General features: G+C 49.1%; 1 protein-coding gene across 1 annotated transcript in view; it reads left to right on the top strand.

Moving 5' to 3' along the window:
- The first annotated feature begins 578 nt into the window (after window positions 1-578).
- LOC115309252 (ficolin-1-like) overlaps window positions 579-18,515 on the top strand; it is an 80,805-nt gene continuing 62,868 nt past the window's right edge. Inside the window, exon 1 of the mRNA XM_040211858.1 lies at window positions 579-738. Within this exon, the coding sequence (XP_040067792.1) occupies window positions 594-738 (145 nt within the window). The 5' untranslated portion in view covers window positions 579-593. The remainder of the gene's footprint in view (window positions 739-18,515) is intronic.

Genomic DNA, 18,515 nt, shown 5'->3' on the forward strand with positions numbered 1-18,515 from the left:
CTTTGTTTCACAATTTGCTTGTTTTGTTTGTTTCAATTTCTTGGATTTTATTGTGGCGCATTGCTTATGTTCATTTGTTTATATGAATACTATTGATCTTAATAGTTCACAGATGTCTAGGTTTATTTTAATTTTGTTCCTTAATTATTGGGGCGGGGGAGGGGGGGGGGGACACACATCAGAAGGCTTTTTGCCTTTTGTTGCTGCAGCCACCCAGACACATGTGTAACACATGTGTGCCTGAACTAAACTGTTCTATTCTATAATGTCTTTGACTTTTGAATAGGGTCAATTACTTGTGCAGAGAAAAAATAACAAAAAGTGAAAAAAATTTCCACAGAAGATGTTTTTAAAAGGTAAATCAACTGAAATACAATTGTTTTCCTAAAGACGAAAGCTCCCCGGTCAATCTCTTTCCCTCAGCCTACATCAACAAAAAAAATCATAGCGCAACTTTCGTTTTTGTTGCAGGTGCTCATTCGAATCATCCACGTGATGTCCTTCCTCCTGCTATAAATAGGAGGAGAGATAAAGAGAGAGGAGCATTTGTTACGACCTATGAGAATATTTTTACCGTCGACAAAGATCTCAAGATGTTCGTAGTATCCCTCTTCATGCCTGTTGTGGCGGGGAACGTCTTTATGGAAAGCAGTATTCGGCGTGTTCCGGAAATAACCGAAAGACAGCACACGCCGACGAAAACCTACATGATATTTGACCCCTGCAACACGAACAAACGTGAGACCACTTTTTCCATCCATCCACGTAGACCGAACAATGTTTCGGGGATATCATTATGTTCGTTAATAGCGACATATCGGGTGCAATGTACAGTGGGCCAATTTTTTAATAATATGACGCGAGCGTCGACCGCCGGGACGGCCAGCGCTGTGCCGCGGTGGGATGCGGCGACACGCGAGAGATTATGCGCGTGCGCACAAAGCCCTTTCCTGTACGAGCGTCGTCTGCTAGGCTGTTCCTTTGACCACACACAGACCCTGTTGATTATCTGCTGGCACAGTTAAAGGGGCGATGCAACAATTTTTGTACTTTGCGCAAATACCGCTTAAAACGGATCCCTGATAATAATGACCGTTTATCACCCCACACAATGCAAGTTCCAGAAAAAGAAATTAAAGAAAAACGAGCACCGGTTCACCCCCTCAACTCGCAGGCAGAACAAGCAGGAAGGAGACTGGCCGGAGTCAGGACTTTCGCAGACGCTGTCAGGAAGACCCGGACGTGCTCTAAGCGGACGCGGCCTCGTACTCTACTCCCATCTCGGGCAGGTGCATCGCGGTGTGCCGCCCGAACGGTGAGAGGCGAACAGCTGCCTCTTTGCTCGGATCACTGTCCGTCGCAGAAGCGGAGGAAGCGGCAATGGCCTTAGCTATAATTAGCACCCAACATACAAGGAGATGCGATCCAAACGAAATGGTTACCATACTCACCGACTCTCAGGCTGATTGCAGGGCCTGGGCAGGAGGACTCGTTTCTGAATGGAGTAGAAGAATCCTAGCCCACCGAACCCACGAAGAACTCCCTTTGATTCACATACTGTGGACACCCGGCCACACTCTTCTTCAGGGTAATGAGAGTGCAAACTCTCTCGCTCAAGGACAGTCCTTCCGAGCAGCCCGGCATGGGGAAGAGGAGTTGGTCGAGAGCAACTCGACTAGACCCGTCTGCAACCGTCAACAGTCAGACGACGAAACCGAAGAACGCCCCACACAAAGTCCGCAACTCGGAACCTCTTATCAGGTTACAGAATATTACCGATCTGGGCGAAGGACATATCCACCTCCACATAAAGACTTAAGCAGACGCGAAGCTACCGAATGGAGGCGCATACAAACACAGACTTTTCCAAATCTACACCATATTCATCTCTTCTTTCCTGGCAGCTATCGAGGCACATGCCCGGGCTGGAATTCCCCGACCCCCACACTCTATCACTCTACCTGGCCTTGTCCGACTCCACTCGGAGAAGAGATTCAACCCCTACCAAATCCTTCCACATCCTCCTGGGAGACTGCCCTACTCGGCTCGGGCCCTGAGCAACAGCGAGAGCTGATCGCTCGGGCCAGAAAACTAGTAGTAGCCTGCGGGGCCCTGGACGTGGGGACCATTACACTATATACCGCAGCCAATGCAACAAGCCATCAAAACCAATCCAGTGATTTCACCCTGCCGTGTGACAATCTGCTTCCACGCGCAGTTCTACCCAACGGGAAGGCCACGAGTTAACGATGGACTGGCCAAGATAACTCGTAGCGACGGCTGCTGACAACGCAACGTAAAACGGAGTATAGACAGGGTTTTCGCTTGATGTTCGGTATTATCAACTGCGTTGTTGCTCTCGTCATCTAGCCTATGTAGCCGGGTAGTCACACTTTTTTTTGACCAGCGGGCGTGCGCACTTTTTTATGGCACCTCGAGTGCCTATAGAAACACGGGAACGTGTTATGAGAGTGTCGATGGGCAGCATGACGCAAAGGGGTATCGCAATAACAGTCCGGGTTACACAGGGTAACGTCAATAGGATTTTGAACGCATTTCAAGAGGAAGGCGTTCATCGGCGATGCACTTCGACATTGCGAGCGCCCTGCTCTCCCTTGCTACGGAGCGGGGGCTGAGTGCGATCAACGGAATAGCCTAGCAGACCACGCTCGCACTCGAAAGGGCTTCGTGCGAACGCGCTTAATTTCTCCCGCATAGCCGCAAGCCTCCGCGACACGACACTGGTCGGCCCGGCGGTCGACGCTCGCTTGATATTAGAGAGTTTTAGTAGACCGTTTTCGCTTTCTCGCTCCGCTCTATGGAAAGCGGGGTCGCCATCGCGCACGCGTGACCTGCTCTGGGATTTGAGCGTGAAGCGTCAGCTCCGCTTTCCTCGCCATTTTAGTAAGCGCGTTCCACTCTCAGTAAAGCTCGCCACTTGAAAGCATGCTTGGGAGCGCGCACGACCGTTATGAACCTCGCTGCACTAAGATGGCTGCCCAGACTTTGTTTGAAACGGCGTCCTCAAGAAAAAAAATTGCGGTGGCTTAGTTCGGCTATGCCAGGATATACGTAGCGTGAGCTTATGCGCACAAAATGAGAGGTGCTACCAAGCGGCTCCGGTGCAGCGTCAGACTTGGCTACTGCGCAACGGAGGCTCACAGCTGGGCACGCGGCGCCGCCAGTGCGTCTGCCGCGGCTACGAAGCCACTCCTCTGGAATGTGCAGACCGGCCAGGCACGCGGTGGCAGCGGAGCGCGCAGCGGCGGCGGCTCCGGCGCGCCAGCTGTGCGTCGTGTGACGTCACTGCTGCTCGCGCATGCGCAGCACGGAGCACGGCTCATTATGCGAGCCACGCGAAAGTGCTCAACGTCGGAGAGTGTAGCTCACGCTACAAAACGTTTCACGGTGTTCGAGAAAAGGTGACATACTGAGCCTCCGGCTCAGCAACACTTCCTTTGATTTGATTGCTCTCAAAACTCTGACTGACTGACTGGTGTTCGAGAGCCTCTGGCTGCTTCGGGAAACCGCTGGTCACAATCTTTTTACGGACCCTGACCGGTGGAAACAGATGCTGCCTTGTCTAAGTTAGCGGGCTTGACTTGTTTAATCCGAGCAGTCGGCAAACGAGCAGATATTTTGTTAGGTTATTTTAGGCAGCAAGACAGTGCAAATTAGCTAAAGTGATTGCTCCATTTATATCCCTACTCTTCTGTTGTCCCAATGAAATTAGTTTTTTCTTCTTCGTTTTCTTCGGTTTGCGATAGGGGTACCTTGGTGTTTATGTGGACTGCGGAACACCGTTAGCGGAAACAACCAAAATATCCTGTTCTTATTTTTCACCTTAAATTCGAGGGATTGGCATCACCTATGGGTGTCGAATAAAGCGCTCGTTAGGGGCACTAATTTGAGCAAAACACTTTTAGCTCCCTCAATAACTGTCAAAGAAATAAACTGCAAATAAAAGCGATTTTGTCGTGTTCGTATTAAGAGTGGAGCGCAGTGTACGTATGTGCCTTGGGAAATGACATAAAACCACTTTGCTTCTTTTTCGTCTTTTTTTTTTCAATTGTTTTTTGAAAGTACATTTTTCGGCTCGAGCTCCTGCCTAGTTTCAGCCTCACTTGTGCTACTTTGTTTTCTAGAGGTGCAATAGAAGGCTACGCCCCCCAATGCAGGTCTACATTTACACTACTGAAGCCAACAGTAACATTGTAATTTGATTACATTCAATATTCACATTCACACCTGAGAAGTAAAATGGCAGATATTAGTAAATGTTCTTTTATGCAAATATTTCTAGATGCCTTTCAGCCTATAGTTGGACAAGTATTTCGCTAAGCACAAAATATTTGATGTCATTCACTGGGATCATTTTATGCATTCCGATATTGAGCCCCCCCCCCCCCCCCCCCCCCAAGAAAAAAAAAAGAAATATGTTAGACCATCTGCATCACGCCCATGGTCTTCGTAGGGTTTGTCCAGCTGAAAAATTTTGCCGACTCACTGTCTGGTACTTCACGACGAGCACCCTAATGTGACCAGAAAAGTATGGCTTCTGATTCTTTGATGGATGGCATATGGGCGTGCTGTGCGGTCAACGAAACCTCAACCGTTTCCAGGGGTTCTCCCTTGTCTTTGACGGCCTAATAAAAAGAACAAAAAGGCACTCTTACAACACGGCAGCATTTAAACACTACCAAAACATGTGATATGAGACTTTACTCATATAAGATAAAGCTATTTCCATGGTAGGGTTGTAAAAAATGTGTATCGTAAATTAAAAAAAAAAAAAATTTAGTTGTTCCTTAATTCCGCTAAGCTGTCAAACTGTGCATGCGAGGTCCGCTACGCCGGACTTCGAAACGAAACTTCTGAAAAGCCTTTTAATCTACTGTTATTGCTGTGAAGTCCAGCGTCGTGTTTGCTAATGCTTGCATTGTTTATGCCTGTCTGGTTTTCATCAGACAAAATCTTGACGTGGAATATTTTTTCAACCGTTCTTGGTAACTTTTTTCAAAACACCGCCGGGTAACATATTCGGCCGCCATTATTTGGGCATCGCTTTTAGTGCGAGACGCATGACTAGAACCAAGTTCACATCCAGCATCGACGCAGCATTTCCGTCTAATACATTCAGACTCGCATCCGTGACAAACAATGACGCAGCTCTCTTGGTCCCTTGACGCTTGGCCAAAAGAAGGCGTCCTCGAAGAATAGTGGCAGCACTTTTAGAAAGGCTGTATTCAAGTCCATTATTTTCTAAACTTACCAAGGAAATCCAAGGCGAACATTTTCAGACGCAAGTTAAACAATTTAAACATTTGGTGCAAATGTGAATAAATAAACTTGAGAGGAACGGTTTGTTTGGTGCGGCTTGCGAGCGCTATGCTTGTGGGTAACTTTCAGTGGCATTTTCGACAGGAGGGCGCGTGCACAGGTGTAATTGGCGTTCAAGCACGCGTTCCCGTACATCTGACTGCATAGCCATAGAAGGATCACAAAAACGCGACGACTTTACCCAAAGCCCCTTCATGTTTCAAAAGTAGTGCAATGTCCGTCCATGCTCGAGGGACGTGCAACGTGCAGCCCTTGGGGAGATCATGGCGGTACAGCGCAAGACTGAGCTAGATTTCAGACACCATTAACTTCCTGGAAGTGGCGCGCGGCACGTTCCTCTAGCATTTCTACAACAAAAAGTTATAGCCCCTCTATCCTGGGAAAAGTGGCGCCATCCATTGTTGTAGAAATACTCGAGGCACGTGGCGCGCGCCACTAAAGCTTTCGCTTTACTTGTTGATTCGGCCTCGTTCAGGCTAAGGTCATGGTGAAAAACATCGACGCGTTTTGAGTAACAGCCATCTTGAGATCTAAGCGATCACGCTAAGGACGCTGAGGGCAGTCCGCTCTGCAACTTCTGAAGCGGAGCGCACGCTCACTCCGCTAACTAATCGCTCCAACTCAGAGCGGGCCACGCATGGGCGGTGCGGACGATGCTTCTTGCAGAGCGGAAAGTAGAGCATAGAGGGCTCATAAAAGTGGCCTACTAAAACTCACCAATTACAAACGCGCTCTGTCGTGACTTGTCCTGACACTGCCCATGAATATATTGTTGTTTCCTCGTGCCGAAACAAAAGTAAAGACGTAAATTAATGGCGTATCAAAAAGAGTGACTTTTTACCAGACAGTTCAGCTGTGCTATAAACAATGGAAACGCGAAATTTACTCAAATTATGCAGGGTCTCTCCTGTGAGAACAGCTCCAGTTTTGCGAGGGCCAACCACTTATGTTTGTTCGTGTAAGCGAGCAGGTGGCCGAAGCTCTCGTTGATGTGACCCACGGTGAGGTTCACAATACTGGAGAACACCGACGAGTTCCGTCCAAACGCTCATTCAAGTTAGAACAGACGGTTGAAATAGGCCACTCGACAAAGAACCATGCAAAGCTCTTGCGAGATCGGCAGCACCCTGCGCTGATCTGTCGGGTGCTGGGATTTGGAGGCCCACTTGCAGAGTAGCCAGGTCCTTCTGGAAGCGGGATTGCTTCCTAAATGATTTGCCTTCTACGTTGGCAATGTCCAGCAGACCGCGTTCGGAAGGGAAGCTTCGGCACTTCTTGGTATGAGTATTACAAATCACAGACTCGATGTCTCGCCAGCTTAATTTCGTTAGTAGAAGTCTCCCTTCATGTGGACAGCAGGGGATTCATCGTGCAGGTGCCTTGCTAGCCTTGTGGAACACTGTATAACTCGTACTCGCAATGCGCTAACTTCGTCCTGTTCCTTCCGTTTTCTATTTCGAATACGTAACTCCGTTTCATTTTTAATTAGAGTGTAGCAGAAGCTACGAGAGCGAGTGCCGGCCTTTCAGCGTCCTTGACCAGCAAGCGCGCTCGTGCAGTGCAAGTACCGTGTAGAGCAGCATGCTTAGGGTGCCTTCATATGCGCGCTTTGTTTAGGGTGGAGACATCTGGCCATTGTCCCACACTTTTATTTTTATATTTTGTTCAGAAGCGCGGGAAAGAGCGTGTCCCTGAACGCGTTTTTGGCGCTGACTGTGCTGTGGCAACATTTTGTTTTCGTCGATTTCTTTGTATGTTACCCGTGAGCGCGTGCTGTCGGCATCAAGTACTACAAAGGGTAGCATCACCCTTAATAGAAGGACATTGAGGCACCCTAAACATGCTCATGCTTATACCTTCGGGTTCACTCGCACACAAGGTGGAACTATTATATTTATATTTTATAGCTCATTATTCTTCGGGTGTGTGCCTACTCTTTTGTGTTTATTATTAGCAACTTTTAGCGATGGTGGTACCGCGGTGTGAGAATCGCGCTCCCTAGCTCCTGGATGATTGGCCTCATATAAAATAGACTTCCGTACACCTTCCTGGCGTAAAACAATAACGTAAGGCTATAATTCTGCTCGTCTATAGCAAAACAAGAATTACATACGCGTCGCAGACCCAGCCTTGTCCCGCTGTTCTATGACAATCATCCAGATGACAGCCATTTTGACAGACACCAGTGCGCCCCCTATAGGTCGTGAAAGATGCGAATTTTCGCCTTCGTTTTTACTACCTCTACAAGTACGCTCCCTCTCATTCTCTTGGTGTTAATATTTTGTTGTTTCTGTGTTACAAGAACGTCAACTTGTGGGGCTACGCAAGCGAAGTTTTTTAACGCTCTCGAAACGTTTTTACGCTGAAAAAAAACGGTCCACTAAAACGCGTTTTAAGACCTCCCCTTTCAATTTCGCCGAAGCAGGCCGCGCATGCGCAGTTTGACAACCTCTGAGCGGAGCGGAAACTAGAAACGATCTACTAAAACCCTCTATTATTAAAACATTGGGCCACTGTACACGGGGCAACACCATGGAGTTTTCGTAGACCGTTTCAGTACTTCCGCTACGCTCTCCCGAACGGAGACGCCACTACAGCGCATGCGCGGAGCCATCCTTTCCTTTCAGAGTCCCGGACTTCGTAGCGGGTGTCGGGGAACTTTGCGGGCCAGCGGAAACGATCCACGAAAACTCCCTAGTGTTAGCGCGAACGCGAAATCTACAATTAATTTTCTTTAGTTGTATTTCTAAAGGTTACTGTCGAGCACGAAATTTAACGGGCTAGGTTACATTCCAAAGTGAGCACTTTCCGCCATCCCAGCAGTTTTTTATTACAGCCTCTAGATTTTAAGAGAAGTGGGAGAAAAAAAACGGGGATTGCTTTTAGTGCTACGCGCATTGTGCCTTGATATAACGGGTGTTTGCGAGAGATCCGAACCCAACTTTTCGCACCGCAAAAGTAAACTAGACATCTCGGGGAGCTCAAACTCATTCAGAATGTAGCCCCAGCCGTTGGAGCAACATGCCAAAGTTTCAGCACCAACCGTTATCTCATTTAAAAGTTACAAGTGATGTTTCCAAATTTCGATGAAAAGATGGGCCCATTTTCGCCCACTTTCGGTTTCTGGCGCCGTAGAGCTCCATGTATTCGAGAGCTCCGTGGGTCGCCATTTTCCTAGTGAAATTTTCATAAAATCGCTTATGATTTATGAATAATATAAGAGTTGATGCTGAAACTTTGGCATCTTGCTCGAACGGCTACGGCTACGTTCTGAAGGAGGTTGAGCTCTCCGCAAAGTCTAGTTTGTTTTTGCGGTGCGGAAATTCGTTGTGATTGCCTGAAGCTGAGCAAAGTCAAAGTCAAATTGGACGTTTGAATGATTTATACAGCGTAAGGTTGGTCTGCCAGTAGGGGCGACACTGGTTTACACTGTAGATGAGCAATTTAGCCAGTGCAGTACAACCGCTAGCCTGGGGTCTTTAACGTGCACCACGCAGTAGTGATACACGACCGCACGCCGGTACGATGCTCATCCAGATCGAAACGGGCAGGGGTGGGGCTCGAACCCAGGATCCCTGGGTTCTGCAGCGCGAGCTTTCGCTCCACGCGCGTCGAGCTGGGTGTGCGCTTCAGCCCACTCGGCCACCGATCCCCCAGTGAAGCTGAGCAGGTTGGTTATTCATGCTTATGAGATATGCCAGCTGAACGAAGGAAGAAATATACAAGACAGGAGAGAGACGCAAGGAACATACACATGCACTCCGCTGGACTAACAACCATTTACTGAATAACGTCCCCTTCGTCGACTTTCATTTAACGGATAACTTTTTTTTCGTCGACTTTAATTATTGCCTGGATGAAATAATCTCCATCGTATTCATCGCTTCAGTTTAAAAAACCTTGCTTCCCCAGAGGTAACGCCTTCTGTGGGCTCATTCAGGCTATTTTACACACGGGACTTGATTGACTGAGTGGGGGTTGATGGCGCATCAGCAACTAAGGCTATATTGCCCCAAGCTTAGACTATTGTAATTCGGGTTTAAGAAGAGGAAAGAACTATAGTAGCGAAATATATGATAAAACCATGAGCATGAGTGTGTATAAATGTAAACAATATGACAATGAATTTAGGATAGAAAGTAAAATCACAGTCGGTGTAGGAGGCCGATATCAGTGAGGAAATTAAAAAAACACAACTGTATGGAATTACACACGGGACGTTTCCTGCAAATACTTCTTTTCTTTTGTGGAGGCAGTGCTTGCACACTCGCCCTTCTTCTCCTCGATAGCTAGGGACACTTGAATTTCCCTTGCGATTTTTTTTTTTGTATCTAGCCATGATGGTGATGTTTCAGAAAAAGGGAGCACATTGGCATTGACGACAATGCGCTGGAAGATGGCCCGCTGCTGCATATGTGCGCACGGAGGCGGCGTGTTCTCTGGTGGGGTCACTGACACAGCGCCCAGTTTGTCCGATGTAACATTTCCCACATGACAGCGGAATGTTGTAAACAACAGCGCTTTCACATGGGGCGTGTTGAGTCCCGTGAGCGGTGCCGCACGTGGTCTTTTTGTTGTTGCAGGCCTCACTGATAACCTTCCGGCACATGGCATATGACTTGTTGGGAGCTGAGAAAATGACTTGTATTCCATGCTGGCCAGCGATCTTTTTCAGGCGATTTGCAACCCCGTGGAGTAGGGCAACACCACTAGAGGTGTTGCCCATGTGAAAGCGCTGTTGTTCCGCCCCCAACATTCCGCTGTCATGTGGGGAATGTTAAACCGGACAAACTGGGCGCTGTGTCAATGACCGCACCAGAGAACACGCCGCCTCCGTACGCACAATACAGCAGCAGCGGGCCATTTTCTGGCGCATTGTCGCCAATGCCAAGGTGCTCCCGTTTTCTCAAACATCACCATCATGGCTAGACACAAAAACCAGATCGCAAGGGAAATTCTATACTCTGTTTCACCTTATCTTGTACACACAGCGAAGGCTGAAAGCGCGAGCTCATAGCGTCGACAGCTGCCCTTACTGCACGAGAGCTTGTGCCGCCGAGATCCGCCCCAGAGCAAGGAGCTCGCGCTTACAGCCTTTCCTGGGGTACAAAACAAACAAACACATTTGTTGTTAGTTGTTTATACAGCAGGAGTTTAGTCTGCCAGAACATGGCGACGTTGTTACCCACTGTAGATAAGCACTTTAACCAGTGCAGTACGACTGCCTGCCAGGGGTCTTTAACGTGCGCCACGCAGTAGTGATACACGACCGCACCCCGGTACGATGCTTATCCGGATCGAAACGGGCAGAGGTGGGGATTGAGCCCAGGACCTCTCGGTTCTGCAGCGCGAGCTTTCGCTCCAGGTGCTCCGAGCTGATGTGTGCTAGACCACTCGGCCACCGATCCCACACCCCTCGGGTACAACAAAAGGTGAAACATAGTATAGCCATCGAGGAGGACGAGTGCGTAAGCACTGCCTTCATTGTACTACATACAAAAGAAAAGAAGTATTTGCAGGAAGCGCCCCCTGTGTAAAATAGCCTGAATGAGCCCACAGAAGACGTTACCTCTGGGGAAGCAAGGTTTTTCTAAACTGAAGTGATGAATATAATGAATATTTCATTTAGGCAATAATCAAAGTCGACAAAGGAAAAGAAGTTATCCATTAAATGAAAGTCAGCGAAAGAAAAGTCGTTATTCAGTAAATGGTTGTGTCCAGAGGAGTGCATGTGTATGCACCTTGTGTCTCTCTCTCTGTCATGTATATTCCTTCCTTCATTCAGCTGGCATGTCTCACAAGCGGACATCTGGGTGCGTGTTTTTCACAAACACCCGGTACATACTATATAATGTTCGATATCCTTTTTAGATATATTTCATGCTCGCTATTCTCCTTGTACATCCATGTAATTGTGCTTTCTTCTAAAACAAACGAGAGCATAGCGCGGGGTCGCTAGAATCAGCGACAACATTCCGCTGTCAGGGGGCGTCGCGGCGCTGGGCCACCGTGACACCCCCCCCCCCCCCCCCCCCACCCCATTTACTGCCCAGCTGCACCCCCTGACCGCTGCACAAGGGGCTGCTCGTCTCCCCCCCCCCCCCCCTCTTCAGTGACGCCACTGAGCGCACTAGATTAGCCCTCCCAGCTAAAAACATTTTTTTTAAGAAACACAAGAATACAAAGAAAAAGACGGACTGATTGATGCATCTTCGGGTTCCCTCCGCACAATGAATTTGTTAGAGAGTGACTAGACACGCCTCGAACATTTCAATCCTCCGATCTTTGGGATTCTGAAGTCAGAGCTCGTCGAGGTCGGTAATGCTGATCCGCTGCTCCACGGGAATGATTCCACACCTGCCAACGAACACTCCAGTGCGACCAAGAATGTTTTCCCAAGATGCCCTCAGAGGCGTCGGAACAATTCGAAAGATAACGGGGGGGGGGGGGGGGGGGGGCGTAGCCAGAGGGGAGGTTTATTGCGTTTGAGACCCTTTCCCCCTCAACCCGGAAACCAGCCGACTTTATAATTACACATGCATCTTTACTCCCTTTCTCCCCCTCCGCATACCAAGTCAAGACATCACAGTCCCCTCCGCACCCCTGTCCCCCCCTGCACCCCCCAACCCCACCCCTCCAATGGGAAAGGGGGTGTCATCTCAGACCAATTGAAGAGCTCGAAATTTCATGGCGGACGTCTCTCGCGGAGATCGGTCTCAAGTGCGCATGCGGGGCATTGACCAAAAAACGACCCAAAAACCACGTGACCCCCGTCGCGCAGTGAAACCCTCTCTGTACTACAGGCTCTGTGTTATCTCGTTACATGGGAACTCAACGCGGTCCAGCACACTCAAATGCGAGTGTGTGAAAGAGCCTTTACCCATTCAACAATAACATGTCGTGACCGAGCTCGAGACCTCGACAACCTACTCAGCCTGCGTTAAACACGCACACACACAAAAACCATAGGCTTAACAAAATCATAACACCAAATGTACTCTTAAATTTTGTAGAGCGCAGCTCTTAGGCGCCCGTTTCCGGCTTGAGCGGCGTCGCCGTCATCGTAACCGCGCGGTGCATTATGCGTAAATTTCCCCGCTAAATCTAACGGAAAGATTTTCCCGCTAAAGCTAGCGGAAAAATTTCCCCGCTAAATCTAGCGGAAAAATTTCCCCGCAAAATCTAGCGGAAAAATTTCCCTGCTAAATCTAGCGGAAAAATTTCCCCGCTAAATCTAGCGGGAAAATTTCTCTGGGGGTCACGTGACCCACAGGTAACGTGACCCCCCCCCCCCGCCCCCCGAGGTCGCGTGGGGGGGTCACGGGCCCTCGGGGGGTGTCACGTGACCCCCACGTGGACCCCCCTACCCCGAGGTCACGTGACCCCACACGTGACCCCCCCCCCCCCCCCCGAGAACAGGGGACCTTCAGTACCCTTTCCTCCTCCCCCTCAAGAGCTGCACTCTAATTCGGCGTTACAGGGCGTTAAGTTGTAAACGGCTTTCATTTTTAGAGTGCAGCTCTTAGGCGCCCGTGTCCGGCTTGAGCGGTGTCGCCGTCGGCGTAACTAAGGTCACCCCAAGGCCACGTGACCCCCAAGGTCACCCCAAGGTCACGCGACCCCTACCAAGGTCATCCACGGTCACGTGACCCCAGGTCACCCCAAGGTCACGCGACCCCGAGGTCACCTCAAGGTCACGTGACCCCAAGATGACCCCACGTGACCCCTCAAGGTCACCCCCCACGTCACGTGACCCCTCCCAAAGTCACGTGACCCCCCGAGGTCACACGACCCCTTTCAAGGTCACCTCAAGGTCACGTAACCCCCAAGGTGACCCCCCAAGGTCACGTTACCCCCCAGGTCACGTGGCCCCTCCCCGAGGTCACGTGACCCCCCTCCCTTCCCCCCCGAAGTCACGCGACACCCCCCGAGGTCACGTGACCCCCTCCCTCCTAGGTCAGGTGACCCCCCGGAGAATATTAAAGAATGAGGGGAGGAGTACCCTTCCTTCATCCTCCTCAAGAGCTGAGCTCCAATTCGGGGTTACAGGGAGTTGTAAACGGCTTTCACTTTTTTAATACTACCGTAAACAAGAGTTTATAGACAAGCAGCCCCTGAGGTCTTTATAGTTTATAGACAACTCATCTATGACCGTTTTTTATTGACAGTATAACTTACTTGCATTTAAATTTTCTGTCGTCATATTACTAGTATCTGAAATGAGTTTCATACAGGGGGTTTAGATTTAACTCCAAGAAACAAAACAAAGATCAGTGAAGTTTAAACGAGTGTCGTCTTCACTATTTATCAGGCACGGCCAGCACCTCCTAATAAGAAAGCTTAAGTGCTTTCCTGCGTCAGTAAAGGAGGCCACTTTAGGCCAGAGGTTGGACACGAGTACGGCGTCAGCAGTCATCTGGAACTCGTGTCCAATCAATGAGAACCCGACTGTAAGCCGAACGGTGACGCCGTAGTCGTGTCCGATTTCTGGCCTCTGGTGGCCTTCTTTGCTGACCCAGGAAAGCACTTAGGCTTTCTTATCTAGGAGGTGTTGTCACGGCGCACATTAGATGAGAGGATAATCGTCATGGTAAGTTGAGTGAATAGCTCAAATATGTTAGTTATATATTTGTGTTATTGGTTTGGTCATGTTGCGACTGCTGTATGGACGAGAATACAATTAGAGGTGAAACCAATTTAAAAAAATGCCAAAACGTTAATGCAGTTTCAATATTATTTAATTCATAGTTACGTTTTTACGCTGATTTAAAAATTGTGTGCAAATTTCGCACAATAAAAAAAAAATCCCGCAGTCATTTTAGACACATCGTCGCTTTTGTCGTCTGCGCACCCACACTAAGGACATGCCGCCGATATCATGGCGACATCATTGAAACGACTGCGTCACTCTTTCAAGCGCCGTTGTGGGCAGGACTTGCCGAGCGCTTTTGGCGCGCATGTTTTAAATCGTATTAGTGCACGTGAAACTTTATTGATTATCATAGTGGAGAGCATTACTTTTTTTCAGCTTTTTGTTGGATTGCCCTCTAATATTAATTGATGCCAATAATGCAGTTATAACCTGACCCGTAATAGCAAAAAATAAAAGGTTAATTAACATAGTTTAGTTCATTAGCTAACTTCCACCATGAGTATATGTTCACCTAGGCTAATAGGTCAATGGTAACGACAGCACTCGTTTAACTGTCACCCACTGTCACCTCCTGACTCTGTTCCAAGTCTCACCCAAATGGATCCGAATTACTACGGCGGGTCATGTCACGTGACAACACAGACTAAAAAAAAGCTGGTCGTGATCCTGACGGCGTCTCAGCAGCGGGGGTGTATGTGGCAGACGCCTGTTCTGCTGCTGGTGACAGACCACGGAAGCTTCGGCAGCCACGAGTTGGGACGCCGCGAAGACAGTGACACTCGCGTATGTTTGTACTTTTCGCCAGCATTTAAAAGGCCAACCGCAAGGATCGCGACCTCCGACAGCATAGCACTCCCGCTTCTCTGGAGCCATGTATTGCCATTCCAGGTCCATTTTCGATGTATGGGCAGGATAGGACGCGAAACACATCAGGCACCGTAGTAATATAGCGGGGTGCCCAGTCCAACCTGGGTCTGTGAGCTCTAATCTTGTTTTAGCGTCCAAGCAGTCACCGTAATGTACTGGTCCCATGCAGACCAGTTTACTATATTGACTGCTTGGATGCAGGGTGTGACGGAAGAGTCCCGAACATCTGTTATCGCCCAAGAGTCAATGTAAGAGAACATTCCGGAGATATATAATTCCCCCAGCATCTGCTGTACGTGTTGTGACCCTCGGATGTACGGCACGTAAAATTATCCAAGAAGCGAAGACAAAGTTTACGTTGGTTGAACAGTTCGTGATTGCAGAACGCAGAGAAGGCAGACGGAAAGCAAGACATGGTTTGGTTTGGAAAGCGTTTAATACCAAATAGAGGGTTGGGGTAAGAAAGAGTGCGCCGGTGACTCCGAGGGCTGGGCGCTGGCATGAGGATTAAAGGAGCGGTGCAACAATTTTTCTACTTTGCGCAAATACCGCTTAAAACGGATCCCTAACGTTAATGACCTATGAAACACGGATTCGTTCTTCACCCCACGCAATAGAAGTCCCAGAAAAATATTTAAGAAAAACGAGCAGCGTTCACCCCCTCAACTCGCAGCCAGAACAAGCGGCCACGTGATCTGGAGCCGATTATATGCCGCCAGTGTTGATCATAGCCACGCGCTGGGGTTGGCAAAGCGCAGGACACGCGCTGAGTTCCAGACATTGTTATGGCTCGGCTGTTGTCGTCGTTGCAGCGATTGGACACGGGTCACAACCCGAATGCTTCTCGAGCTAGCAATTGTCACGAGCCCAAGTCGAGTGCCCACGCAATGCTCGGGTCCAATCTATGAACCGCTTTCAAATATCGTCACTTGGGTGTACTGCGATCCCCGAGTTACGTCATCAAATTTTGCAAAGGAGAGATTGAATGAAAATGATCGCTTTTGCCCTTGAAATTACACCGCAACAAAGAAGTTTCTTGACCAATTGCCTTGCGTGTGAGTATCCTTGAGTCCCAGGTGTGCCAGTAAGCTCGTGTAGATTGAAAAACATTCCAATTGAATATCGTTGCATCGCTCCTTTAAGGAGTTAGGCAAGTATATGTGGATGTCCTGCTTGGCCTCGAAAACAATGTCTGGGAGGCTTCGTAACACCCGTCTTTTGTCTTGTTCCTGTCCGGGAGGGTGACCCAACCTTTAAGTGTAGCGATGTCTTGGTATCGATGTTTATTCCTTGCTTCCTCGAGTGCAGGGCGGTCCCACAGTATGTGGGCCATGTCGTGCTTCAGGCCCGTGTCGCACCTCTTGCAATGGTCGGATTTCTACCTTTTTCCCCATGTCGCAATTCTGGCCGGGTCTATTGTCGCTTTAGCCCTTATTCTTAGTAGAAGTACTCTCGCCCTTCGACCGAAATCCTTCCTGGGAAGGGGATCAGGGTCTGCAGGGATTTTAGTTTTGTTCTGTATTTTTCCCTTATTCGGATCCTGGCTTCTCTGGGATCGTACTCGCCGCGTAGTCGAATGGGGTCGGTACTGGGTCGCAAGCCGTGAATTACCCGTGGTCGTGTCGTACTGGAAGCAGCTCTACTTGCCCGGATTTAAAAAACACGGGACGGGGAATTCGATCTGCTCCTTCATTTCCTGGGATTCCGGCATGGGCCCATCCAGTTCTTGCTTGTACACCTCTATTTGCAAGTTGCGAGACAATATGCTTGATATGGCGGATAAGTCTGCAAGGACTGTTTCGGGTTCTGCACTCCTTGACGGCATCCTGTGAATCCGAGAATACCCAAAAATTCCCTGGTATGCTTTCAGAGTTAATGATGTATTTACAGGCGCCAAGTGAACAGCACGAAGTAGCATGTAGTTCTTCTTGCTTTGTAGAGGACTTGGCTGGGATATTTTGGTGATGATTTCTGTTTAAAGCAGGGAAATCGACTGCGACCGACTTTCAGGGTATCGGTCTCTCGACGCTTGCCATGTCCGTTTAGGCAGCAACAGTGTGGTTCCGGTCCTAGCTTTCAACTAGCTTGATGTGCGCCTTGGCTCGTCTTGCAACTTGCTCGGCGTCTCCCTCGCGGGGTAAGGGCTTGCTGTAGGTGACCTCCGTCAGGTCTTCCCGAGAAGGAAGACTAGCGGAGAGTTTGGAAGGTAATCAGTAGTCTTTCTTAGAAGTTCAACGATGGCCCTGCCTTGGGTTGTGAACTCAAGCCTTTCGTCCTGGTCATCCATGCGAGCCTTGACAACGTCGTACAGATCATTGATGCCGGCTAAAGTCCAGAGCTCACCTCGGGGGGTAAACTTCGGCAGACCCGTGATCTCCCGTCTTGGCTGGTTCTTAAGGGTTTCCAGTCTTTGCCACTGTCCCTTCCTGAGCCAGAAGTGCCTGGCGCCATAGCACACTCGCGATACTACAAGGGCCGTGTACATCCCTTCGGCAATGGCTACTGTTGCACCTCCTCGGGCACTGCATATTCGCCTAATGACATGAAGTGCAGAGCTGCAGTGTTTGATGGTGTATTCTAGTTAAGCGTAGGCAGATGCGTTCTCCTCGATCGTGATTCCCAATATATTGATCGGGGGAGATGGCTGGATTTTTTTCCGCGCAAGTATGAGGTTCATCTGCTCAGCGATCCTATTGTCTTGAAGTGCTTTCGATGCTATGACGATGTAGTTGGTCTTTTCTGGTGAAGCATTTATCCCCGACCCGGGCCAGATGAGCTTCAATCACGTCCAGTACGTTTTGTAAAGATTCTTGCTGCGCAGCTATGCTCATGTGATTCTTCGACAGGATGGTAACGTCGTCGGCATACACCGTGAATCCTAAATCTTTTATCTTGACGAGTTCGTGCCGCAGGGTGGCCATGACTATGTTGAATAAGGTCGGCGAGAGTGCAGAACCTTGGGGACTCCGATCCGGTTCACTCGCGTGTTAACCCTCTCGAAAAGGCCACAAACCATTGTGTATGTTCTCCCTTCTAAGAAACTTTTGATGAAATTCAAGGTTATGCTTGTTAGTCCCGGTGTCCTTGCTTCTCAATTGATCGATTCATGGGGTAAAGAGTCGAATGCTTTTGATGTCGAGCAACGATTGCGTCTGAGTGTTTGAGCTTGCTTTCTTTGCTTCGGATGATGCCGGCCGAAATGAGAATCAGGCTTTTCTGTGTGCCTAGGCTGGGGCGAAAGCCCTTCTGTGCAGGGTGGAAGGCGCTGGTAGACTCCAGAAACCATTTCATGCAAGTGAGTACCATCCTTTCCATGGTTTGGCAAACGCAGGAAGTCATCGACATGGGTCTGTAATTGCCGATATTTCCCTTGGCATTTCCTGGTTTGGGAATGGGAATTACGGAGGAATTTCCTTTAGCCTCCACCATAGCCCTCGTGATATCATGGCGAGCTGCAGGGATCTTCCGACTGTTGCGGTACTTTTGTACCGACTGAAGCCGCTTAGCCCAGATCTTGCGAAGATTAAGGTCGGGTCTAGGGCCGTCTTCTTCCACGCTGCATTCTATAATGGTTCCCTGGAGCACGCTGTGCAGGAGATCTTCAAAGCCGGAGTCTACGAAGTCATCTCCTGTAGGAATTTTTCTGAATTTATCC

Source organism: Ixodes scapularis, unplaced genomic scaffold, assembly GCF_016920785.2.
Source record: "Ixodes scapularis isolate PalLabHiFi unplaced genomic scaffold, ASM1692078v2 PGA_scaffold13__105_contigs__length_92229423, whole genome shotgun sequence".
Lineage (NCBI taxonomy): Eukaryota > Metazoa > Arthropoda > Arachnida > Ixodida > Ixodidae > Ixodes > Ixodes scapularis.